At 40.8% G+C, this 26,710-nt stretch overlaps 3 protein-coding genes across 3 annotated transcripts in view; 1 reads left to right on the forward strand and 2 right to left on the reverse strand.

The window, feature by feature from the left end:
* The window catches only part of tp73 (tumor protein p73), a 25,164-nt gene extending 16,808 nt beyond the window's left edge, over positions 1 to 8,356 (reverse strand). The window contains exons 1-3 of the mRNA XM_070839415.1: positions 8,325 to 8,356; positions 1,965 to 2,060; positions 1,480 to 1,603 (exon numbers count right to left, since the gene is read on the reverse strand). Of these exons, the coding sequence (XP_070695516.1) occupies positions 1,480 to 1,603; positions 1,965 to 2,060; positions 8,325 to 8,356 (252 nt within the window). The remainder of the gene's footprint in view (positions 1 to 1,479; positions 1,604 to 1,964; positions 2,061 to 8,324) is intronic.
* Positions 5,629 to 20,509, forward strand: wrap73 (WD repeat containing, antisense to TP73). The gene is made up of 13 exons (XM_070839416.1): positions 5,629 to 5,757; positions 6,369 to 6,456; positions 6,820 to 6,972; positions 8,466 to 8,582; positions 15,263 to 15,335; positions 16,188 to 16,291; positions 16,727 to 16,813; positions 17,630 to 17,764; positions 18,371 to 18,448; positions 18,551 to 18,653; positions 18,768 to 18,893; positions 19,080 to 19,271; positions 20,024 to 20,509. The coding sequence occupies exons 2-13, from the start codon at positions 6,388 to 6,390 to the stop codon at positions 20,134 to 20,136; spliced, it is 1,350 nt and encodes a 449-aa protein (XP_070695517.1). The 5' UTR covers positions 5,629 to 5,757; positions 6,369 to 6,387; the 3' UTR covers positions 20,137 to 20,509.
* Positions 20,510 to 20,904: 395 nt separating this feature from the next.
* tprg1l (tumor protein p63 regulated 1-like) lies at positions 20,905 to 25,504 on the reverse strand. Its single transcript, XM_070838939.1, has 6 exons — positions 25,165 to 25,504; positions 24,877 to 24,968; positions 24,545 to 24,595; positions 24,317 to 24,442; positions 23,791 to 23,944; positions 20,905 to 23,105 (listed from the first exon to the last, which is right to left on the reverse strand). Exons 1-6 carry the CDS (start codon positions 25,390 to 25,392, stop codon positions 22,911 to 22,913), a joined length of 846 nt encoding a protein of 281 aa, XP_070695040.1. The 5' UTR covers positions 25,393 to 25,504; the 3' UTR covers positions 20,905 to 22,910.
* Between the last annotated feature and the right edge of the window lie 1,206 nt (positions 25,505 to 26,710).

The following is a 26,710-nucleotide window of genomic DNA, read 5'->3' on the forward strand; positions in this document are numbered from 1 at the left end:
TCAAAAGGTCCACATTCATGCCAACCTGTAGAATTCACGTTTTTGTAAATTTCAAGTAAATAGCGATAGATGACTGTAACATCGTCAGAGTTAGCTCCTAAGTACTTGTCGATTAATGAACACAGATGGCATCATGTGACTGGATCAAAATGTGTCAGTGTTTCAGGGGCACGAGTCACCATCCACCCTTCCAAATGTGTCCAGCTTGTTAATGCGACGATAACCAAACTAGTCTTTTTTTTTGCATGACCACTCACTCTCGTGAGTCGTGAACATGTATACAGCAAATCCACTCTCTCATCTGCTTCATTGTCACCAATTTGGAAACAGTGACCAAAGTGATACTTGACCATCTACACTTCAGACAAAAGCCCTTTAAATATGCCAGAACATAAAGAATGTACTCTGGTCCACTTACCACACCACACAGCATCTTAAGGCTCCTGAAAGATAAGATGGGGTGTTTCTACGACCTCTCTGTGATCCGGCTCTCGTAGAACTTACACTCTGCTGTGGTTGAGTGTGACTGTAAGAGTCAAACTCTCCGTGGCCTGCTGACGGCTTTGTGGAACAGGGCATGATGGAGGATGCAGGAGACGTCCTGCCTCTCCTCTCCTCCACTTGGTCCCCTTGCCTGACTGGGCCCTCTCAACTTGCCATGCATCTAACAACAAACCCTCACTCCGCCCCTTTATTTCTGTCATGACTATTCATTAACCAGCCAGGCAGGCCCAGGCTTGCCCTCTTAAAGATTAGATCAACCAATATATTCAGATCAGAGAGGGGAGGAAACATAGGTGTGTTTGGGAGTGACTTCTGAGTTCACATTTGGAAGACAGAGATGGACAGAGCGAACAAATGTGCATACTGTGCGATCCTGCAAGCACTGAAAGAATTACATTCTCCCGTGTGGGCTCAATATTGTCTTTAATTAAATTGGCATACTTTCTGTGGATATGAAGTTTCCATGCAGCAACAAAAATATGCAGGTGCACACACCTGCAAGCATATGTGCATGTGTGTTAATGTGCACAGACACACACAGACACACCCCAGCTTACAGATGGCTGTGTAGCGGAGCAGGAAGGGATCCAGGCTTGGGGTTTAATTAGCCCTCCCCCTACACACACACACACACACACACACACACACACAGCACACCCACAGTCCCTACAGGCCACTCAGCAGGGAGAAAGAGAGAGAGGGAAAAGGCAGCAGAGGAGAGGGAAACTATATAGGAGGGAATCTCTTCAACACTGGAGGGAAACAGTGAAAAGAAACAACAACCTGTTAATAAGAGAAGAGACCTGTGTGTGTGTGTGTGTGTGTGTGTTTCTCACAAAGAAAGCATCAGACCTGACACAGAGGTACCTAAAGAGCCCTTTAGGTAACAGACATAAGTTGTGGCTCAGCAAAGGAAAAAGCGAAGATTGACCACAAAGATACAAACTGAGCTGCAGCGGGAGCTCATGTTCCTACCATCACATTGTCGTTCATGTCCCTCATGTGGTAGACGTGGCCCCCTGGGGTGCTGGTGGAAGGCACTGGGCGCTCACCTGGCTGGCTGCCTGGGGGGAGCTCAAAGTATGTGCTGTCTGGCTCCCTGTGAACGCACAACAGCATGGATAGAAGCTGGTCAACGTTTCAGAAAATGAACACTGACAAAATGCCAATATTTGTTCTTCATCGACTCAGTGTTTCTATTTTTTCAAAACATTCTTCAGCATTAAAAAAAGCATTGCTTTCCCTTACATGCTCTACAGACTGTTGCTATTAAAATAAAGCACAGTCTGCATGAAAGAATTAGGAATAATTGTATCCTCTATTTGATGACACATTCATGTGTGTTTTGTGATCCCTGCCGGAGACATTTCACATGTTTAATAAAACCATTACGTGATTTGGAAAATATGTTCACTGGATGGAAAGTAAAACAGTCGTCAGCAGGTGTTGTTGACACTCACAGGGAGCTCCACAGGTGCTCAAAGGTGCCTCCTTCTTCCGTAACAGTGGACTGGGACATCTTAGAGGATGGGTAGTCTGGCGAGGGGCAGATCACTCTGCAGAGCACACACACAGAGATTACTTAGAATGAGCATTATCATGTGAAATAAGGCTGAAGCACTTGCAGATCACTCTGCAGAGCGCACACACACACACACACACACACACACACACACACACACACACACACACACACACACACACATCCATCCAGGTGTGATCACACCAATGCAGCCCCAGTGAGGTGACAGAGGGTGTCAAGGGGCCTGGGCGTGCCCAGACCTGCAGGCCTCATCACGGTTTCACTCCGAGGAGAAGCTTCCTTCCCCTCTGCGAAGTCTGAGCACCACCTCCTCAAAATAACACAGCCTGCGCTGCAACCTTAAATCTACCCAGACATTACGCAGAAGCGTACAGCAAGCGGAGCTATACGGCGGACAGCATGAAGCAGAGTCGATTAAGCAGAGGATTATTTGTCCTCCGGTCGTCTAAATCAAAAAATCTTTTGCGTCTCCAATGGCAGAAAACTTGGTGTCTTGTTTTGACAGAGCAGGTGCTGTTTGCGTGAAAGTTATGAGATGTACCTGCAAGGGGGGCTTCTGGGTCTGTTTGCGATCGTTGGAGTCAATAAAGCCAAATAAAATCCGTGTTTGTCACAACCATAAATAGACAAATAGTCTACAGGCCTGCCGCGTAAAGCTGATCACCGCAGGTCTCCATCTAGTCTCCTGTTCGATGATCACATCCAACACAAAGTCCTGTCGGGGATATTTTGGTCGCACCAAAGTTTACAATATTCACAGCGGCGCACCACAGCAGCGTCACATCTCCTTAGTAACCCTTCTGAAAGGAGAAAACTGTGGCAAAGGTGCATGGCTTTACTGATGCACGCTGCAACAAATCTGCATATAAACGCAAAAAAAAAAACCAACTCTGGAATTAATGGCTGTGACCCTGCCAGATGAAATGATTGAATATGTAGCAACTGTAACCTTATCTACATGTAACTGAGGCCTTTTCACTTTGGTCTGTACCGAATCGACTGAAGATATGCAGCTCAGTAAACAACATAAGTGGTGTTTAGACTGTTGAACTCTATTAACGCACATGTATGTTATTCTAATGTAGTATTGATTCGTGACACTTGATCCAGTGGACGTGACATACAAAAAAAATAATAATAATAAAAAAAAAACTAAACAAGATGGGGCACAGGCCCACGCGTCGAAGAGGCCTGCAGCGCGCATATCATTTGGGATTACGGAGCATCTGTGCGGCTGCAGCTTCCCGCTGTTCCCGAGGTGGCTGCCGCCGCAGAGACCAGATCCCTTTCCCCGGCTCTTCCCAGGGCAGCTAGTGCGCTCACGTCAGGACGAGCGGGGGAAAGACCACAGGGTGGGCCTTCAGGGCTCCGCGGAGCTGCTTAATTGGGAATCCACCTGGACACGGACTACTTTTTTCACTTAGCCTGCGCCTCAGGGAGAGAAGCTCCTCTTGTCTCACTCTCATCAGGAATAACACTGGATGTTTACTATTTATCATCTAGAGTATAAAATAGTTTTTCTTTTTCTTGACAAGTTTGGCAATAGATAGATAGATAGATAGATAGATAGATAGATAGATAGATAGATAGATAGACAGACAGACAGACAGATAGATAGATAGATAGATAGATAGATAGATAGATAGATAGATAGATTCAAGGATTCACAGTGTTTGAATTCAGTCAGGCCTACTGATAAACGTATGGGTATAATAATGTTGCCCTACACTGACATGGAGCATTTAGACTATTTCTACTATAATATTAATTGATTACCAGTTCCCATCTCCTCTCTTGGTATCGTGCACAAAGCAGCATGTGTTAGTTCTGTAAAGCACGGCCTCTGCTGGTTCTTCACCTAAAAGTCACTTAGATTTCACATTGTGCTTCTCCGATATTCACCTGTCTCTATTTTGTGTCTCCACTCCTGGGTTACAGCACCCATGACAACACACACACACACACACACACACACACACACACACACACACACACACACAACGGCCCTCCCGAGGGCCATTTTATGCACGAAAATAAACAGTCCCAACTGAGAAGAAATTCATTTAAAAATTGTTTTAGATTCGATCCTGCACAGCCCCAAGTGAAGTATTTCATACGCCATGATTAAAGGGCGAGGTTGTAGATGTAGACGTATCATTGAGTGTCCTTACTGATCTCACAGTGAAATGTATATGATGCATGTTAAAATCAAAGTAGTATAACAAGTTCATTTAACAGTTAATAGCCTAAGGCCTGATTAACAAAAGAATAATACCAAGCTAGGCCTGTAGGATGTGTTGTAAATAATCAACAGCGTTTATAGCATATGCATTCATAATTTGAACAGAAAAATAAAAATAGGGATAGTAATATTATAGTTGTGCATATATAGGGATTATTTCTAAGATCTATATTTTATTTAGACAAATGATTTTTATTATTAGGCCTGTTCTGTAGCCTACTGTCCTGAGAATATAAACGCAATATAACACATCACGCAGACCTTTAACAAATGACCAAATTACCAAATTACCAGAGACCTAAACCACGATCAGCTGCAAAATCCAATCAGCAAAGTCACCAAAGAGATTTTAAATTAAGGAACGCTTTTGATATTCACATTAATATTAGTCTTATCTAGCTCTGGCCAGTTCTCAACACAGCCGGGCCTTTCTTGTCAACAAGCGTGTCTAAAAGATGTTTTTATATTTATCACATTTGCAAAACAACAACAAGCTGACAGGCCTGCTGATGAATAAAAATACATGTCATCGGCTAAACGTCTAAATCACTTTTCCTGCCACAGACCATTAAAATAGATCAACGTACCTGAGGGTTATTATTATTCCAGTCCAAACACCCAGAAACTACGTTGCGCCGATCACCTGTCTGCTTATTATCGAACATGCCAAGAGAGTGACCCTCCATAAAAAAACAGCAACAACAAAAAAACAAAGAATCGACCGACTTTACAATGTGATAGCAGAGACTGCAGATTATTGACTTTTCGGAGAATCAAAATTAACTGCGAGGAAACAGGAGGAAAACTGATTTGCATGCTGTTCAGGGAAGTGTGAGCTTTGCTGAGGGAGACCGAGGAGGAGGTGAAGCGTTTTTTGCGGTGGGAGAAGCAGGGAGGCGGTAGCGCGGTTTAGGCGCACATAAGCGGGAAACCCTTTTTCCAGCTGAGCAGATAATAGTGGTGTGTGGTTTGAAAAGTAATTCATTTGTTCCATTCATAGACTACAACACAGGTTTGTGTGAATAAAATATATCTCAGAGACCACAACAGGATTAAAGATAAAAGAAAAATATGATGGGAATAAGGCTATAAAAGTATCATCTAAATATTCCAAATCTATTAACCTACATAAAGCAGAATTGATTAGCATAAAGAATAAAAAGAATATTGCTGCCAATAGCCCACATCTATATTAATTTAGTACACACACATACATACTCACACAAGGTAAAAAAAAGACAAAACACAGTTATGGACTACATTTCCCAGAAGGCAAAGCACAGCAGGCCGATTCTGATTGGACAGCACCGGTATGTCGTCATGCGCTCACACAAACAAAGTAGCAACAGTTTGGTCCACCTCCTGTATCCCGAAGACAGTCATGCGAGGAAAAAACTTTTCTAAGCCGCTTGTGGGGCTTTTAGCGTCCTTCATCTGATCGGCAAAAGCAACATAATTACCATTAGTGGTGAGTTGTGTCATTAGAGAGTGTAGATAGTGAAGGGTAGCTACATGCTAGGTTGCTATTAGCGGGTGGTAAGCTAACGTTAGTGTTGAATGAGCTCAATGACAGCTAACAGCTCACTTAGCATGCAGTGTTGCTTCCCTCTAATTGCAGGCTCAGACATCCTTTAAAATATATTGATAGCAAGACGATAAAATGGAAATGTAGTCGTGATTCAGACTGGGTGCATGTGTTGTTTTAATTTCCTTTAGCTACTTATTTCAATTGCAAACTAGCTAGCTAGGCTAACATAGCTAACGTACTACCTGTAGCTCAACTGTTTCTGTGTGGGCCAAGTTTAGAAACGGACTTAGTCAGTTTTTATACAGGTCAGTACTTAAGCCATACAATTAACCTAGCCTGGGAGAACTGTGTCTTCTGTCTATGTATACAGTGTGTGTGTGTGTGTGTTTATTGGACATACGGCGCCATCACGTGTTAGCATTTGGAAACTGCACCAGTTAATTCCAGTCGATCAAAAATGCCCATAGCTTTAGTGTTTAAAGATTTTGATATGATCATTTGCGCGCATTTTGTTTTATTTGACATGATATCTGTTCATTTTCCTTCTGCAGGAACATTTGTGACTGCAAAATGAATTTTTCTGAGGTCTTCAAGCTATCTAACCAACTTTGTAAAGTTTCACCAGATGGGAAATATTTGGTAAGTGGTTGAGTTATTATTCATTAACTAATATTTACTAATGTCTAGTTTTATATTGTGCATAGTGAAATGCCGTAGGAATAATACTTATAACCCAGACTTTGTTAGGTGGCCGGTTACAAATAGTTACCCTGATGCTTGCTCATGTGGGGATTCTTGAATCCTTAATTTTGAATTCTTGAATCATTGTGTCTCTCTCTCAATTAAAGAGTTTGGTCTCGACCTGCTCTTGATGGAAAGCATCTAGAGATAACACTTGTTATGAATTGGTGTTCTATAAATAATAATAATTGATTGAGATAAAAGTTAAGTGTGTTAGAAGTTTTGCTCTCTCTGACTTGTCTCTTTGGCTGCTCTCCTCAGGCTACCTGTGTGCAGTACAGGCTGGTGGTACGAGACGTGAGCACCCTGCAGATCCTGCAGCTCTACACCTGCCTGGACCAGATATCCCACATGGACTGGTCTTCCGACTCTCTCTTTATCCTCTGTGCTATGTACAAGAGAGGACTGGTACAGGTAGGCTATGAAAAGATGACTGTAGTGTGAGTATTTCACCCCGCCTGCGGTGTAAGTGCTGGTGATGGTGATGATCATTTACTTGAGAGGTCGCGGCCAGTCTTGCCCTGCTGGATTAGTACCGTTAGTGGTGAAATGGTTAATGCATTGTTGAGTGGCAGAAATGTTCTCCGTATTCTTGCTTTTCTTTATAGAGTATCACTATGAATGGAATACTTTGATTATTGGTCAGGTAATATGAAAGCATTTGTTGAGGCTCGAGGGGCTTGTTGTAGACATACATAATGGTTTAAATGATTAACTAGTTGATCTAATGAATACTTGAGAGATTAATCAACAACTAAAATGGTTTGTTGCCACCTTAAGAAACTTAAAGATCATATAATATTGCCTAAGCAAAACACTATATTCCTATCGCTTACTAGCGCATCAAAATTTTGATAACACAAGTAACATTTTATATGGTTTTGAAACAGTTTTTTTTTTTTTTTTTTTTATCTTTGAATAGTTCTATGCCATGTAATTGTTAAGATAAACCAATTTTGTGACACTGAAGAGGAAGTATGGAAATGCTACATTATTGATAAATATTTGAAAGTATCTTCAAAGCATATTAATATAGACAACAGGTTTGGAATTCGCATATGCGTGATATGTTTTTTTATGTCTAGGATCAATATCTTTTTGGCTGGAGTTCTGTTTGATAGACAAACAGCCTTATTGAAATAAGCAAACATGAGATGAAGTGCTGCCTGGATTTTATTTGCACAGAATGTATTGCACTGAACTACAGTAACGATCATTGTTAATACTGCCAATAATTCACCTCATCCTTTGTTGACATAATTTAGAAATCATTCAGTGTAATGCAAAAATTTGATTTCCTCCTTAAAACTAAAATTGTGTTTTCACTGGTAGTGTGTTGAGTTTGACATTACATTGATTAGACATGTTGACCACACAAAAGATATGAAGTGTTGGCCACCAGAAATCTGATACGCAGAGGCTGATGTGTTAAATGAAATTTACCATTTAACATGATCAAAAAGAGATTCACGACCATTTTTTAACAGCGATTCGCTCTTCTGAAATTTAGGAATTGAAATTTATTGAACATTTTCTGGTAGCAGGGTATAAAGCCCTCCACACCAGACTCTACAACTCAAAACAAACGACTATACAACAAAAATACCACAATATAGTTGTATAACTATAATTTCAAATTTTAAAACTTATCCAATGACAGACGGAGCTTGAAATGCAGTTTATTTTAAAGAACTGCACTGGTGAAAACAAGTTCTGTGTACTGGTGTAATGTCAGTTTCATGTACATCACAGCGCAAGTAGCCTACCTTTGAAGGGGTATCCAGTGCCAGTCTTTCATGGTTTCTGATGCTCAAGTGTTTCTTTCTGTTTGAAATGAAGTTTATGGAGGGATGTCATCAGTGACGGCTGATTGCTCTCCCTCTGTCTCTCTCTGTTGTTCTCTTCAGGTGTGGTCTCTGGAACAGCCGGACTGGCACTGCAAGATTGATGAGGGCTCAATAGGACTAGTCTCCTCGCGCTGGAGTCCAGATGGACGTCACATTCTCAACACCACTGAGTTCCATGTAAGTGTGAAGTTGGTGCGTGCATGGGTGCATGCATTCATGCGCACGGAAGTGTGCTTATGCATATGCTTGTCTGGTTTCAACTGTTGCTGGCCCGCAAGGAAGGGGGACCTGAAAATAGCCGGACACCAGAGCCCTTTTTGACCACCCCCGCCCCCGCCTGATGCATGTATTCAGCCTGATTTCATAGCTCCCCTCCTGTTAGCGTCCTGTCATACATGGGTCTCAAGTACCTCTGGAACATGGGTGCAATGTGTATGTGCCCTTTCAGTGTTGGTCTGGTATGTTTTTGGCAGCAAGTCCTATTAATGATGTCCGGTTGCTCAATTAATAGTAAAACTAGTTCAACAACTGTGAAAGGAAAAGGACTAAAAACAGGAACTGTTTTTTGCACAAGGAAACAGGACTGTATGACTTTATTTATTCCTTGAAACATTAGTTTTGATGAAATATCTCCTCTCAGTATATGGCATAGTTTCATTAATATGAATAGAATTTTTTAATTTACTGGATTTCTGAGGCTGATGTTGAAGAGTTTAAAAAATATGATATATTTGTATTGCTATTCTTCACTGTACAGCAACACATACTCACCGTCCACTTCATTTAGGGTACCTCTTCTATTTCTTGTTAACGCAAGTATCTAATCAGCCAGTCACGTGGTGGCAACTCAATGCATTTAGATGCATTTGTGGACATCAAATCAAATCAAATCAAATCAAAGTTTATATATATATGGCCAATAGGATCTGCTGAAGTTCAAATCAAGCATCACAATGAGGAAGATGGGTGATTTTAGTGACTTTGTGGCATGGTTGTAGGCGCCAGATGGGCTGGTTTGAGTATTTCAGAAATTGCTTGGTTTTTCATGCACAACCATTCTGAGGGTTTTTTTATACAGAGAATGGTCAGAAAAAGAGCAAAATATCCAGTCAGCAGTTGTTTGGACAAAAAATTGCATGTTGATGAATAGCCAGACTGGATCAAGCATACAGAAAGACAACAATAATTCAAATAACTACTTGTTACAAACAAGGATTGCTGCAGAGCATCTCTGAACTCACAATATACAGTATGTATACTTTATATGAATGATGAGCTAATATTGCCCAGTAGATCAGCATAGGCATGGATGGAATTGAGTTTGTGTTTAAATAGTACACACAGAACTTAAAGGACCCAGAATCAAACCTTGGGGAACACAAGAGTAGATTGAATCTGGCAGTATTGCATGTTACAATTAGACTCTTTTCTCCAGTTTTTCATTATTAGGTGTGACTAGTGGAAATGATTTCATACCAAAGTATTGTATCTTTAACATAACAAGGGTACTTGAGATCTGTGCTGTGTAAAAGGCACTGTATATTGTACAAAATGACTATTGATTGCTCCTGCCAACAACTGGCTTACAAGGAAAAAGAGTCAGGAGATGTCAAGTGTTGTATATAAAAGTATGCAGAATTCAACCCAGACTAATAAAGATGTGCTTAGTTCCATTTAATGTCCTCCTGACTCCTGGTTTAAATTCACTCCAAGGGGTGAGAAGCTATAGCCGTTACCCTTGGGCTATGAGGAATATGACGGGGGCACCGTGGTGGGCTGCGTCTGTCATACTGAACCTGACTCCAAGAATCATTTGACAGGTGTTGTGGCCCAACACACAACTGTGTCTGGTCTGGAGAAGGGTGCAGGGAGTGCAAGTGTCTGTGGCATGTCTGCTTTGTGTCTGTCTGCATCTTCAAAAAAAAAGGGGTAATAGGATGGAAAAGAATGGAGGCTCTTTACCTTTATGGCATCTGCATAGAACAGTATAGCTTGCGTCTTATAAGGTCTGAGAGTGACTTGACTTGGCGTCATCTTGTGTTTGAGACTATGAAGAGGCAAGTTCAAATGACTTATACAAAAAGTATTTACCTCTGATGTTTTGAATAAGCTTATAATTTATCAACAGAAAAATAATCAGCAACTTTTCTGATAAACGTTTTAGGTCCTCTTTCCAGTGAAATGTTAAATTCTGTTTTAACAGTCCACTCCATATCAGTATTTCTGGTCTAGAGCTTTGAGAAAAGGTGTCAACCCCTGACACCATGACTTCCTATTATGGAAACAATTTTCCTCAGTCATCATAGCCATGGCCAGATGTTTTGTAAATTGTTGATGGGTATTTTTTAATGGCTTGGTAGACCGCATCACAGCATCTTCACTTGTGGCGTTGCGCCTTCTAAAACCTGTTATTTGCTGCCGTTCTCACCTGGATAGATATGAATATGATGTTAAATACTGCTTATTGGTCCTGGGCATCTCTTTGTAGATATGGTTGCAAAACTAATTGAACAGAGGCAAAGTAGGCACTGGCTACCACATTGCCAAGGGGCCCATTGAACTTACCTTCACCCCAGCCCAAGATTTCATTAAGGCTGTGCCAGACGGGTGTTCGTGTCAAGCTTGAATTTCAGCCCCACTCATAAACAGTCTGCTATATTAACTTGTTTAGGGACAGCTGCCTGTGGTGGGGATCGTGCCTGTGTGTGTGTGTGTGTGTGTGTGTTTTTGTCTGTCTGTCCATGTGTCAGTAAATCTGCTTAGTTGGCTGTGTGTGCATGTGTCTGGGTGTCTTTTTGTGCCTGTTGCAGAGGGTTCTGTTTTTAACCCCAAACAGAATACCTTCAGATCTGTATGATTTGCAGATACACAATCGTTTATGAGGTCATTTATGAGTAAGAGAAGCAAATCAGTTTCTACTGCCAACAGGGGTTTCAGTGGCAGCCGTCGGCAGACTACGGGTGAGCACTCCAGCAAGCTAGAAGTGCTCTCAAGCTGTTCCTGTAAAGTTTCCTGGTAGAACTACTTTGTGTTTGGAGGTGGACATGTTGAAACAAAACAGCTGTTTTCAAATTTGGGATGGCGCCATGTTACAGATTTAATAGAAAGTCGCATTGCTGAAACTGAGCTTATGTATTGTAAGACTTCACGCAAGTCAGCTCCTATTTGAATTCCAATAGTTTATCTTAGGACCTCACAAAATGCCACTCACACATCCATGTTAATCCACCTTTACCATCTGAGGAGTGATAAACTGAGGATGGAAAAACTCCAGCCAAGGACACCACTGAGCTTGACTTCTCTAATGGTTTTTACATTGTTGGGATCGGATTAGCAATAGCATTCTTGGCCAGTACTGCTGGAGCCTTGCTAACGTGTAGCATTGTTGGCAACAACGCTACCGGACTAAACTGCAAACGTAGGCAGCTGCTGCACTGAAACATGGGACAATAGCTCACCCATACCTATGCGTTGGCTGCAAGAGGCTCCAGTTCCTTGGTAGAATCCTGAGGCTGTAATAGGAGAAATAGGCTATATTGGTTTGAGATGGCTTCATATGTGGAATGCCTATAGTCTAATCCTCTGCTGACAGATAGGCCTATATGGCATCAAATACACTCACCCATTCTCTCGCACTCTCCAGGGTGCGCAACAGGAATGGCTGATAGATAGGTTTTATTCCAGGTTGCTGTCAGTAACTTTGGTCTTCAACTGATCGTAGTGTACATGTTGCCCACAGGCTGTCCTGTTGGGAATGTTACCTAATTCTGTGTTTTTCTTATTCTGAATACTTGCTAATGGATACTAAATGGATGTGATGGTAGAAATTAGTCCCATTTGGCTGTATCTTACGAAGATTGTCTTGTCATAACATGCAAGTGAAGTTTATTTGTACAGCTCTTAATTACAATTAGTCTCAGGGGATTTCACAACAACCATATAATGAAACAATAATTTGCAGCCCCTCTGCCCCCTCTTAGAAGCCTCCTATATCTGCCCCATGTAGTAGAAATATGATAGAGCTATAGGAGGCTTCTCCTAACGAGGAATCCTGTACGTGTAGTGATCAAATTGCAAATTTCCCCAATGTGGGACGAATAAAGGCTTATCTTATCTTATCTTATCAAAACAATACTAAAATAAAAAGGTGTTCTTGTCTGTAATTACAGCCAGTACTGATCACTAGTTGCAGTTATGCTAACCTTGGCACAGACGTGGATTTTTCCATCTATGATGGATAAACAGCAGCTGTTGTAGTGGAGTTTTGCCTTTTCACACCACCCTCAAGCCCCTAGACCCCATCCCCAAGTTGTTGCTCACCTTTGGTGGGGATACTTCATCGAAAGTGTAGCTTTACCAACTAAGGATCTTGTTGCATACCACCCCACATGGAGAAGCATTTCCCACCTATTTTCCTCATGCTACCCTTCCTCCACTCAGTTTAAAGTTACACTGCCTTTCGGGTCTTGATCACCCCGTATCCCCTATGTGTTGGGTTCAAGGCATCTAAGAAGTGTAAGTGTGTTTGTGTTTGAGCAGTGTTGATGTTGGTTGCCATGGCACCATGTCTGAGGGGATGTCCAGAAAGCGTGTAGTGAGGTGATATTACAGGGCCCACACAGCTGGATGTCTTGACCAAACAGGAGGCTCGACCCGTCAGCCCAGTGAGGTGACAGACTTTGCTCAGTTCAAATGTCTGTCTGGACACTATGATGAAAGCCTTGTCACCTCTGTAGATTTAGCTCTGCACATTCTCAAAAGACAGCGATAAGGATAGGCCTAATTTTAGTGCCAAAAATTATTTTTGAAGAATCATTTATTGTTTCCAGAATGTCTGTCCGTGTTATCTGGTGCTAATAATGTCAAAATAGTATGTTTTTTTTGAAACTATTGACAGAGAAGAAACTAGAGAGAGAGGATTTAGAGAACAATATAGTGGCTAAAATTGTAATTTAGAATTTCTGTTGAGGTGGCTTGTTTTCCCTGTGAGAAAAGGAATGTGCTCAACACTCCTTGGCAAGTGTACATAACTAATTTAGTTCAACATTTTTATATCTTAAACATCTGAAGCATGATCAGACAGAGCTGCATGCACACACATTATTGGCTTACAGTAAGCTGTAAAGGAAGGTATGAGGGCCATGCATTTAACACCCTTAATGTTGCTCTGTTGGGCTTGCATGCCATCGTCATTTGGATTGTTAGTAATGACTACTGTCATTGGTTGTGTTTTGAAGAGGAGTAAACCATACAAGAGAAATCTTTTTGTGCAGTCATCAACTATTATATAAATTTCCCGTCACTCTTTGCCTGTTATTGTTAACAGTTTTCTTTGTGACAGCGTGCCATAGTTTGTTATGTGTTCTCTGTTTTCTGAAGGGCAAGATACTACATGTCATACCAGTCTGTGGGTCATAATATGCTGCACTGTTGGCTGAGTGCCACCTGCTTTTGTTGGCATCAGTCATGTTGAAATAAGACTGGTGGTTATTTGAGCGACTGCTGTCCAAACTGAGCAATAGCACACGTGGTGTGTTTGTTATGCCCACTTGTGGCCAGACAGTTATTCTTTGGCACTGCTTGTCATTTGTGGGAATGATCACAAACTGTTGGCTATACAAGTTGCTGTTAATTTGTCACACTTGTAGCAAACATGTCTAACATTACATTTTGGCTACTAAATGGACCGGCCCTATTTTCCTGCCATGTGTCGAGATGATGTTTTGGATATGTCAGTTTAACGTGCGCACAGGTCCTAATTTAATTGTCATAATCTCATTCGATCCCTGTCAGTGACTGCATTAATGAAACATGGGCATATGTTCCCTGTGGAAATACACTAGTAGACAACACACCACACACTTGGGGCACTACAGTGACATCCATCTAGTGATGAATTGATTCCATGCCAGTGTCTCATATCCCTCACAGAGATTTGTCACTGACCTCTTCAAACCCATAAGGCACTCTGTCCACAGCTGTTAAAGGGCATGATGGACCATGATAGCCTGGACTGTCAGCTGGATCTGCCCAGCTGATGGACAGGTCTTTGGGTGCAGAGGAGTCTTTAGAGGCCGCATTAGGACAGAGGCCTGGTTGATTAGGTTGCTGTTGACACCCAGTCACCATACACAACACTTTAGCTTAGATCACAGCCTCAGTTAAGATCATCTTACTGAAAACTTGTGGTCAAATTGATCTCCTGTAGACTAAAGTCTAGTGGAGAGGTTGTCTGATCCAAATGGTAATGGAGTTGTCTCAGAGTGGCTTGTTAAACCAGTGTGGTTCAAAGGCCAATCCCTAATCCAAGTTTCTCTAACATATGACGTTTGGATTGGAACCAGACTGATATATCAGAATGGTTGACACTAATATCCAATTTTAGCTCATCACAGATAGCATTATCATTGTATTTATCAGCTTGCAAATAACAAGAAATTGCAGACTAATATCCCACAGATATGTTTTAGATAATTTCGAAACAGTGTTGGCATGTTGCATAGTTTGTCTACAAAATAGCAATGAAAAATATTTTCGATGGTAAAATGTCCCTCTCTTTATATATGTCCTTATATATCTTGGTCACATCTTTTTAATAACTACATTTAAAGAATCCTTATAACAATTTTTAATGTTATGTGTCTGTGTTTTGAATATTAGTATTGGCTCATATATTATTATAAAAAAAAAAAGTTTTTCTCTCAATCATCCGCCTCAAAAATCCAGTATTTCTCGGGCACTAACATGGACTTGTTTATACTCTTTGCGCTGCCTGACAGTATGGTGTGCTTGCCATACTTTCACTTGGAGATAATCTAGTTTGTTTTTTTCCCCTCTTTCCTCTGGTGCTTTGACAGCTGAGAATCACCGTCTGGTCCCTGTGCACCAAAGCTGTGTCTTACATCAAGTATCCCAAAGCATGTCAGAAGGGTCAGTATGAAAATGATATCGTTTTATTTATTTTACGGTAGCTTATGAGTGTTAATGTATAATCAGGAGTACCTGAGGACAGGGCCAGTGGTCCGAGTGCCTCGGCATGCCCCATGAATCACATGCCGTTCTTTACCTTGTCGCGCGACCCTGGGTATGTGGCTAAACTATGGTCCTCTTTGCAGACAGCTGTGCCCCTCTTCAGTAAATGGGGCATGCTCTTCATAACAGGCCTGTCAGCAGCTTGGGGAAAAATGATTGTCTGTGACTCTCCCCATTTTCCGCATGCAATACTGTGCCCTTCTGGGACCCATGTATCCTCACAGCCGTCATATAAATAATGTGGCCATGATAGTTATATACCACCGACCTGATGGTGCCAAAGTGTCACATAATTACATTGGATGAAATGCGCAAGTTACATATTCACTTCAGAATAGATGCTTGCTTTTTTTCCTAGCCATTATATAAAGATTGTTTAATTGAAGTTTAAAATGTTTTATTATGTCATTGTATTTATTTTGTTGCTGCTGTGACTAAACATCCTCTGACGAATCAACCATTTAGTGTTGATTTAAGCAGCCATTTGACCTTGTGACTGTTATGATTGCCTGCTTACATGCTTTTCAAGGACTATATTATACTAAATTGTAAGAATTAAACTACTATAGAGTAATGCATGTCTTTCTAGGTTGATTTCTAGTTGTTGCTGTTTTTTTAAATACTTAAAAAATATTAAAAATATTAATATTTTTTAGTTCTACTGAGATGTTACGATCATACTTGTAATTATATGCCACAACTGGTGCTTGCCTATAAAATGACAGCTTTATACCATCATCTTTCACACAGGTGTAGATTTCAGCAGAGATGGCTGCTATATGGCCTTGGCTGAACGGCGTGACTGCAAAGACTATGTCAGTGTATTTGTGTGTGACGACTGGCATTTACTCAGGGTGAGTAGGACATCAGAATTTTTACTTGAGTTTTATGGCTCCTATCATTCATTTAATATGTGAGGAAGCTAAATGAGCAGCAGTGGAAGAAACCTAAGTTTAGGTGGCCAAAAAGATACAGTTTCAGCCTGTGACAGTGGGAATATAATTTAGCAAAATGCCTCAAATATGATTTACATGGTGTAAAATCTTCACTGCCACAATTACTCATCCTTTGCAATTGTCATTGAATTTTCTTTTTTCAAGATGCCATGAAGATGTATTGGTAGACACATTGGGACTAAGAAAAATCTTTTCTTTGTTTTAAAAATTCATGCTTAGTAGCTAATAGCTTTTTTTTATTCCTTCTTTTGTACGATTTTGGGTACATTTGTTTTTTATTTTTACATTTAAAGTGCAAATGAATTTGATTTAATCCAACTTACTGTGTGACAGCATTTTGAGACTGAGACACAGGACCTGGCAGGGTTGGAGTGGTCGCCCAATGGCTGTGTGCTGGCAGTGTGGGATAGCTGTCTGGAGGTGAGTCATTTGCCTTACAGACACAGAGAAGCTAATCTATCCTATTCTCTTGTTGAATCCTGATAGCTTTTTTGAGCTCTTTCTGCTCCAGTGGATCACCATTTAAGGTGTTTAACTAAACAACAATCTACAGAGGTGGCTGTTCCACACAGAAACTGAAGAGACTGGCTAAGAGAGGCCAGTTAAGAGTTTAATCCAGTGTAGGAGTGCACTCAAGGGCTGTCATTAAAGTAGACAACCACATTTTTTACATTTTGACTTCTGAGGTCTGTTTAGTATGTGCAACGCCTTTTGGCATCACATCATATATTAGAAATAAATACACATATTAAGTGTCTTTGCTTAAGCATTGATACAAAATTAAACTTTACTGACCCTCAGAGGGGAAACTTGTTGCAGGAATCAGCAGGACAAGAAACTGAAGAGAAAAGATATACAGTATAACATAAGCAGTATAAAGGCATGTAGCATTTGAAATGCTGACAGAGATCTATGACATATCTGAGTTAAATGATCCCAGTAAAACAAATGTTGTCTTTTAATTATCTTCAGTGTCAGTATTGAGTTTACAAACTCTATTTACAAAGTGTGCCTATCATTGGTTAAAAATGAACTACAACTTAGTTCTAGCAACAGTAAAAAATCTGTCGACTCCCTGTCAAATCCAAGTGCAACAGAACTGTAAAATTGGTGACCGTTATAACGAGGTGTCCTTATTGTCAAAGTAATGCAGTATCCCAATGAGCACGCCATGTGTGGACATACACAGGATGGATGTATGGTTCTATTGTTTCATGTGGGTGCATCTCTTCACAGTATAAAGTGTTGATGTATTCTTTGGATGGACGGTTGCTGTCAACCTACAGTGCCTACGAGTGGTCGCTGGGTGTCAAGTCAGTGACCTGGAGCCCAAGCAGCCAGTTCCTCGCCATTGGCAGCTATGATGAAAAAGTATGGACAAATGGGTAAAAACTATTGCTGTTGACATTGAAAAATAAGATATCACATTATAGCTCGACAGAATACAACTAACACAAAGTACAAGTGATCATTGTAAAGTCATTGGTCTCAAAAGACTACCATACCAATTTAACATGGCACTTCTCTAACAGTGTGAGGGTCATGATGGGAAGTCTTTTTTTTGTTGTTTTTAAAGATCAAAATCTATAAGATGGAACTAGAGATATCTTCTTTTTTATTTCATACATTATTATTTCTTTTCAAATCCTGGTCCCTATATGACCCACTACGCACAATTGTTTTTTGTTTTTTTTTAATTTTCAAACCTCACTCAAGCAGTGTTTGGGCAGCTCCATCTGAGCCACAAAAAAAACTTAAAACCTCTTTTTTCACATATGTGGTTGTACTCCCCTGTAAACAGACTTGTTTAAAGTTGGTGGATTTCCCCTTTAAGAAATTCATACATTCATTCCTGCAAATAAAGTATAGTGTAAACTTCGAGCATGACACAAGTTTAAATCTTAACTATTATTTGTTGTGTGCAACTATTAATATCTCACCAAATTCAATAAGAAGACTTTAATACCCTCATCTCAGGTGCGGATCCTCAATCATATCACGTGGAAGAAAATAGCACAATTTGAGCACCCAGCAACCATCAACAACACAAAAGCTGTGAGTATTTTCTGGCATTTTCATGAAATGCCTTGAAGGTATTACAATTCAATGCCTTGCCTTGAACAATTATTTACTTTTGTTTGCCTGTTGTGTTTCTAGGTTGTGTATAGGGAAGTGGAGAGGAGGCCGGCTGTTGGCACTGATGACCTGTCGCTACACAACATCACAATTGGCACTACACTTTTCAACAGCCAGAGCAAATGTATGTCAGCTTTTGCCATTATTAAAAATGATTTTCAAAAGGCAGTTTTTGACTAAGACTACTGAGGTCAAGTCTTGTTTAATCACACTCATTGGTTGCGATTGCCTGCACCAGACGAGATCTGCCCTCTGCCAGTCCAAATTCCTGTGGTCAAACCAGACCCAGACCGAGCCAACCCCAAGATCGGTGTCTCTACTTTGGCATTCAGCTCAGACAGTCGCTATCTAGCCACCAAAAATGGTAAGACTTCACAGCTGTTCACTTTTAACTCTGTAACTGTGAACTATAACTGAAGAGAACTATATTATATATGAATAACAGTTATCGCGTTTTTGGTCATGAACATCAACTTTTGCTGCAGTGCTAGCGTTTCATGGCTCTTTAAGCTGCGAGTGGTTTTGAAAGTGTGTGTTTCTCTGGCCGTAGACAACATGACCAGTATTGTCTGGGTGTGGGACACACAGAAGATGAACCTGGAGGCTGTGCTTGAGCAGACATCGGCCGTACGTTGCTTTCAGTGGGACCCCCGACGCCCTCGGCTAGCACTGTGTACAGGCAACAGCAAACTCTATCTCTGGTCCCCGGCAGGCTGCGTCTCTGTCCAAGTGCCCACTGAAGGTATCATGCTTGATCACTAAAGCCAATGCCACACTGCCTACCTGTACCTCTTGTGTGACGGCTGCTGCAGTGCTGCTGCAGCGCTGTCTGCCAGATAGTATATCTTCCTAGATTGAGTTTTCCTTCGATAATCGCCATCAAATAAAAACCTGTTAACATGGGCACCAAAATAAAAAGCAGCACATTGTGCAAAGCACACACACTGTTCAGGTAGGCAGTGTGTCCAAGGGTCAATAATTGGAACTGTCAAGCCCCATTAAGGTGTTCTCAGATGTAGAAAAAAGCCAGTGCTCTCAAATGTTTTAAATTTTTAAGACTAAAAAACCTGAAGTTATGTTGTATGATGTTGGCTTAATCCCAGTGACATGCTTGCAAGGCCAGGGGATCAGTTTTGCTCTTCAGTTTAAAATTGTTTTTTCCTGTGCAAAGGGAAGATATTCCACCTGTGAGTCATAATTTAAAATGCAAACAGAACAACTCAGCTTTTATCTCAGCTTTTATCTCAGCTTTTACCTGTGTGATGCTCATCTGTGTTGCTGCAGTGCATTTTGAACAACAACAAATAAAATACACCCACTGAAAGGTGGGTGTATTTTATTTGTGTTTTACAGGCTTTAAGTAGGAAACAACAAAAATGAAATTGTAATTGCATGAAATCAGAATCAATAAAACATTTTACAGTTAACAAACTCAAGAAAGTCATATATGTAGATGATTTGTTGTCACACTTGCCTCTCTCCCTTTCCTGCCAGGTGGTTTCCAGGTCCAGTCGCTAAACTGGCATTGCAGTGGAGACTCTCTGATCCTGCTTGGAAAGGAGCAGCTGTGTTTATGCTACATGGACACTGACCAGGAGGACAAGTAAAACACACAAAAACACAGTTCTCAAGAATACCTGGATTACAATTCAGGCTTATTGAGCTGTACACACTTGGTGGGATATGTGTTAAGATGATGACCTAAAGACTGATGGAAACATTCCTCCTCAAAATTTCACATGTTGAACTGTAGCTCATCAACTGTTTAAGGCCATCAGTGCAGGTTACTGGGATGTTTTTTTCTTGTTAAGTTAAAATCTTATTGAAAACCTGACTTAACATTCCTCCTTAGAGACAAAGAATGAATTAATATCACTTTTTAAATAACCAAATGGAAACTGAAGCACTAGTATAAAACACTGTGAGATGATAGAGTTTACGAAGTTTTATAGATTTCACTGTTGTTTTAGTTTTAAGTATTTTGTATGTTTTACCTTGAAATTGTGTAATTATTTTGAATAAATTTTGTCATAAATAATGTGCCTTAAGGTGACTTACTAAAATCTGTGCATTTCAATCTGTCAGTACAAAACAGAAAAAAAACAAACAAACTTGCAGACAAAACTGTGTTCCAAGCAGCTGTTTTAGTGAAATAATGAATCTTTATAAAAAAAATACAATGACCAATACCTGTTTGTACAACATATATTTGTAATGGTGAGGCCATTACAAGGGATCCAGGAGGATCGAAGACACAATTGTTTTTCTCTACTGGTGATTTCTCAAATTCAGAAATGCAGTAACAATTAGAAACTCAATGGCTGACATGCTGAAAGAAAAGCAACACGTCATTTTGGTTTAGAGAGTACGTTTTCAGCTTCTTTAGTGCCACATAAGGTTCAATCTCCCAACTATTTGAAAGAAGGCTTCAGTATTTGTGGTGATAGATCCGCTCAGGGCAACAAAGACATGAGACAGGTTTTTAAATGTGTATTCTTAAAGCATTGTACAGTGTGCAGTTCTTAATGACATATGAGTGGCATCATCTTCAATCTGGCAGTACTACATCATTACTCGAAGGATTTAAACTTTATTATCCCCTGTGACCAAACTGATATGCTACAACAAACAGGCGGTATACTAAATATGTTAGCGACGTATTACGTGGCCTCAAGGCATCATCTGTCCGTGTGATATCCCATTTATAAAAGCTTCATTTGTACAGCCACTTGAACTGTCACTTAATCACTTTGTTGCAGTTCTTGACAGTACGAACATAATGCAAATGCACTTAACAATGACCAGTGCCAAGGCCCCGACAAGAACATGTAGGCATTTATTATTCTCCATCGTGGCTATTGTGCTACAAATATCAAGAACAAAAAGTAAGCCTTCACATGGTTGTATTAACAAGTTGATCTCTTTTAAAATCCCTAAGTAAAATACTTCAGAACTGGCAATGAAATATTCATTTTCTAGAAGCATTCATGAGTTAACTGCATTAAAATAACAGCAGATCAATCAAACCTAATTAGTATTTACAAATCCATTTAGGGTATTCCTTTTAAAAAACATCCGTCATGCAGACTCGACGTGCAGGGAGCATGCACAAGTTACGACCAGAAAAAGGCATTTTGGGACACGAATATTCATTGGCATTGTTGAGCATGAAAATATGGCCTGTTAACTTTGGTAGCACAATAATGAAAACAAATCACCTAAATCCTGTTCACAAAATACATACAGTATGTGGTTAAATAACTGACGCAATGCTTCGTCTGCATGTATTTCATTTTGTAACCCCACCGTTATCCTCACTGCAGTTTAGTGCAAAAGTGTGCCTAAAATGAATGCAAGTCGCAGGACTGTTTAAGGCAACTTACAAACAAACACAGAGACATGGTTTACAAGTTCATGTCGCATTAAAACATTTGTAAGATACAAGAACATTTTAGCTCTTCAAGGCGGTACATCAGCTCCCTACTCTGAGCAATGTCATAATTTAGGCAAATGTAAGAATGGAGAGCACATTAGCCAATAAGAGAGGAAGGTCACAACATGTAATTTATCATTTCCTCAGATGCTGAAAAGTGTATTCCGGCTGTTATTTACCACAAGTACCAAAGCTGAGCACAGAGCTTTTCAGTATAGCAATACAGATCCTGGAACAGTTTCCCTATTAGAAACATTTTTTACAATAATCATGACATAAACTCAGTACATCAGCTGCTCCGTTCAATGAAGCTACCCTACGATCTTAATGACTCGATCCTTCATTTCAAACCATCTTAATGTGGCAAATATGGAACATATTCTTGGCTGGTGCTACAGTTTCACATCACGTTTCTCTGCTCTCCTCTGCGTGATGCTTTTTGCTGCAGAAGTGCATCTTTAACTCTGAAATATGACCCTGATGTTTGCATTCTTCTACCAAAATCTAAACATCATATTAGCCTCGACGGTCTGTCAACAAGTGGTTAAACAAGGAGCATGAGACAACAAGAAGCTCAGTCTGGAATACAGAGTGCAGAGGTGATAAATTGATTCAAGTGCTGTGTCCTTTCTCTCCAACTTATGTCACACGGACATACGCTCCTGAGGGCCCACATGGGTATGGCAGATCTGTGAGCAGCTCTTTGAAGGGACTCGGGGCGCAAAAACAAACGAGTAGACAGTCCATGCAGTGCTGCACATCATTCACCTACAGTAGGGCAGACCACTTGTCTGTAACACCAACTTAAGGAGGTGTGAACATCTCATGGGCTCAACTTACACACACAGATTGGTTTGCGCATTATACTGTAGTAGAGCGACCGCTTCCCTCAGACAGCGCAGTATAACACAGACACGTGGGTTGTAATTTTGACAAAAACTGTGGGTTTTAGAAGCCGATTTTGCCACGGGTCATGGAGTAGCCCAACTTAGCCTCATTGTTGATGAAGGACATGATGCCCAGATAGGTCTCGATGAGCAGGGGTCTCTCCAGGATCAGGACACCGTTAGCCCGACCGGGGATGGGGTGCTCCTTATGGGCTTTCTTTACCGCCTGCACCAACTGCGTCCTGAAGTTGTCCAACTTGGCAAGTAAAAAGAAAAAGAGCATGAAACCAGACCACCCCTCCAAAAACTTCCAATCAGTGATGGTTGTTTCTTAACTGAATACAATTTATCTGAATGAAACTGACACTCAATGTCTGATATGAAAGCAACATCGCCTGAAGCTGCTCTTGAATAATGGCTATGATTGAGACTTTACATCTTAAATGTGCTTGATCTATGTATTATATATATATATAGTAGTGCTAATGGCTCTGAATGAGAAAATGCTGTCAAATACCCTGAACATTGCCCCAGATACTGGGACTGCTTTGGCAACAGGAAATAAACAAACAGCTTTGAAAATAACTCCTGAATACACAAAGTCATGACTACACTGTTTACAGTTACATAAATAACTGTCTTTCTCTCAAGGGATGAATATCGTCATTTAGGCAGCAATCAGTCCATTGTTTCTGTTGGACTGTGACTGCTGGAGCTGTTTTTGATTCCTATTGTGCATAAATGAACTGCTGTACCAGGATACACCATTGTTTATCTTGTGAAATAAGCAGAGGACCAACACAAAAGTTAAAAGTTAAAGTACATTACATTTAAAGCCTTAAACCCATCATTCTTCATTTTTTTTCAAAATGTCAAATTATCCATTAAATGTATGACTCAAAATGCATTTTTTTGCCTTATTTAGTTAAAAGGAATTCTACCTGGCACAGGGAGGCCACCTTCTCATCAGCGCGGGCCATGGTGTGCTCTGTGAAGGTGGCGTAGGGCATGTCTGTGGACCAGGGGTTCCAGCGGTTTAAGAAGGAGGCACGAGGACGTTTGTCCCACTGGACACGAATCCCGTAGCCTTCTCTCCTGAAAGAAAACACAATGGTGTAAGCAGAGTGACTGCTGGGTACACCAAAACACTGCCACCAAGCTGAGCCACGTACGTTTACCAAGTCCATTTTTGAATCAGATTTCCTCTTCCAATTATTTATATTTATCTCCTCATTCTATATTTTACAACTCTAATTTTTGCTTTCCTTTTTGTAAACATCTCCATCAAGCTTTTAATACTAATTTATTAACAACATAAAATTACAATAATAATGCTTAAGGGAACGTATTAGACTTTATAACTGCAGTATTCTCATGATTACTCGTGGACACAATTCTTAACACTAGCATTAATATAGCAGAGTCAATATTGATTTGCTGTTGCCAAACTAATTGGTGCTGTCGTACTTGTTTAGGGACTTGGGTGGGAACTCAAACTCGCCCACTGAGATGGTGTCCACAGCGTTGAGAGAGATCCTGACGACCTGCTGACACAACAGGTTGATGAAGTCGTACTTGCACACCAGCAGCGACCTGCACATACAACCAAAGTAGTCAAATTGTGTCAAGTGTCATATGTTATGCCATGTGATCCCTAAAAACATATGAGTCAACAAACACTACTTACTGACTCACCTATCAGTTATAAGCACAAGTCTCTCCCTCTCGTTGTTCCAGTGGTCGACTCTGTAGAAATGATAAACATATATGCCAGCTTTTTTTACAGCCATTAAGCATAATTTGAAACCTGGACTAAAACATTTGTCTAATACTGATTTGTGTGCTTAAGTAAAAGTTAAATACATAAAACTAAAAGATGAGGAAAAGTAGCAAATCTTTTGCACCCATTTATGAACATACATGTAAACATGACTGAGCAACTAAAACCCAAAGTGTTAGCTGATGTGTCTCTATGTACACTTTAGTCATACTGCTAATAAAACAGCCACATGCTGCAGGATACTCACTCAGCTAGCAGCCAGACGCTGAGCACCTCTCCATCCTCAGAGGGCAGCGCCACAGTCCTGATGTCGCTCACAGCCTGCTCGATGGTACCTGGCTGAGATGAGAATCACACAACCATCAGTCAGCAGCAGCATCATCTCAGAGAGGCCGAGGTCCCGTTCCCAGTCCTCTCTGCGATGTGCTGCTGTAGCCTTTTATTTACCACAAGTGAGACGTGCGCATGTGGTCAAGATCGGCCATGGAGCCGAGTAACTCAAGCTGTTATTAAGGCCCGTTAAGGAGCAACTTACCCTGAACACGAAATAGTCCTTCACTTTCGCTTGGATCGTGGGGTTATGGACGTGAAAGGGCGTCAGCGTCTGTAGCGGGGGGCAGCAGGCCACGGAGGCTCCGCGTCCGAGGCTGCGTCCGGCCTCCGGCGGCGTGAAGGCGACCTCGACCCCCTCCTCGTCTTCTGCGGGGTGGAGAACCGCAGCGCCCGGGCTCTCCGGCTCCACCGTGTCGTTCAGCTGAAGCATCGTGCAGCAAACCCTGATCGAGCAGCTGCCCGACGATGTGCGCCTGGTGTTAGATTAGAAAATGTCCTTTCGAGGATGCGGACTCACCCACCCATTGCGCACCAATAATGTTTTGATTGTGAGGGCTACGAGGAAGCGGTACCCCTTGGCTTCACTTCCCCCTTTAATTCCCTTCCTCTTAAAGGGACACGATGTGTTTAACGGAGGTAATAATGGCACAAGCAGGTGCTGAGAGTGGATGATATAATTATCAGTGCTCTGACTGAATCATGTGAAGTCAGCTGTCAGTTTCATTTGTAATGTATTGGCCTTTTAAGCCTTAAAACTTCATTAAATAATTAGTTATTCAATCAAATTTGCATGGCCTCTAAAATCTAGCATTCAGCAGATTAATAATTCCTTTGAAGACTCCACACATGAGGTGAAAGAACAGGCATAAAGAAAATACAGTGAGTCCAAAGGCAAGTATTGGTTGAAGAAAGTGGTTGAAAGTAAAAAGTGCTCTCCAACCTGCACCTCATCCTGAAAAGCTTATTTTAGAATGAAAACATGCAGCATGCTCTTTGTTCTGACCACCATGTCATTTGTCTTTATTTCATTGCTGTTTCAACAGTGACGATGCAGTTTAAATTAATACAAACCATCATCGAATCACACATCATCAAAACCAAATCCTTCATCAATATAAGAATTTTCCAACCGCACATATGATGTTGATGCTGGTCAACATAATCAATGTGTCCTGGCACAGTGACTGCAGTTCTGAGTGTCCTGTAGCCACTTATCAATATTACACTTCAATACTGAGTGGCAAAGAACCCAGCTGCTAGACTGGCATAACGGTTCCCTCTAGTGGAGCCTCCTGTTGGCCTGCTACAAACTGTTAGAGAGGTTGTGGTGCAAGATTGGTTGCACCACAATTAATAATTGAAAATTATTTGGTTCCATTGGTAAAAAGATTTCAGTGGCGATGAGATGTGGTTGCATACAGACATTATGCACTGACTTACTATTCGTCTGTGTTGTAAGACAGCGTGACAGTATCATTGTGTGCATGTACAGTTTTACTCATTTAATTTCTTAAAAATTTAAAATCTGTAATGTTCTGTTTAATCTGAGATTTTTTTTATTTGCTTTTACATTCAAATTTAAAATGGCTGTTGTCTCAGGCATCGATGAGATTATGAGCTCAATCAACAGAGTCACCGATCCATTTTCAGGTTAGAAGCTCTGCACTTTGTCACATTATTACTTTATAACTCAGCACTTGTCTGTTGTTTTGGGAGAGATTGTTGATGATGAGAAAAACGAGGCTGTG

The sequence above is a fragment of the Pempheris klunzingeri genome, chromosome 11, assembly GCF_042242105.1.
Source record: "Pempheris klunzingeri isolate RE-2024b chromosome 11, fPemKlu1.hap1, whole genome shotgun sequence".
NCBI classification, from domain to species: Eukaryota; Metazoa; Chordata; class Actinopteri; order Acropomatiformes; family Pempheridae; genus Pempheris; species Pempheris klunzingeri.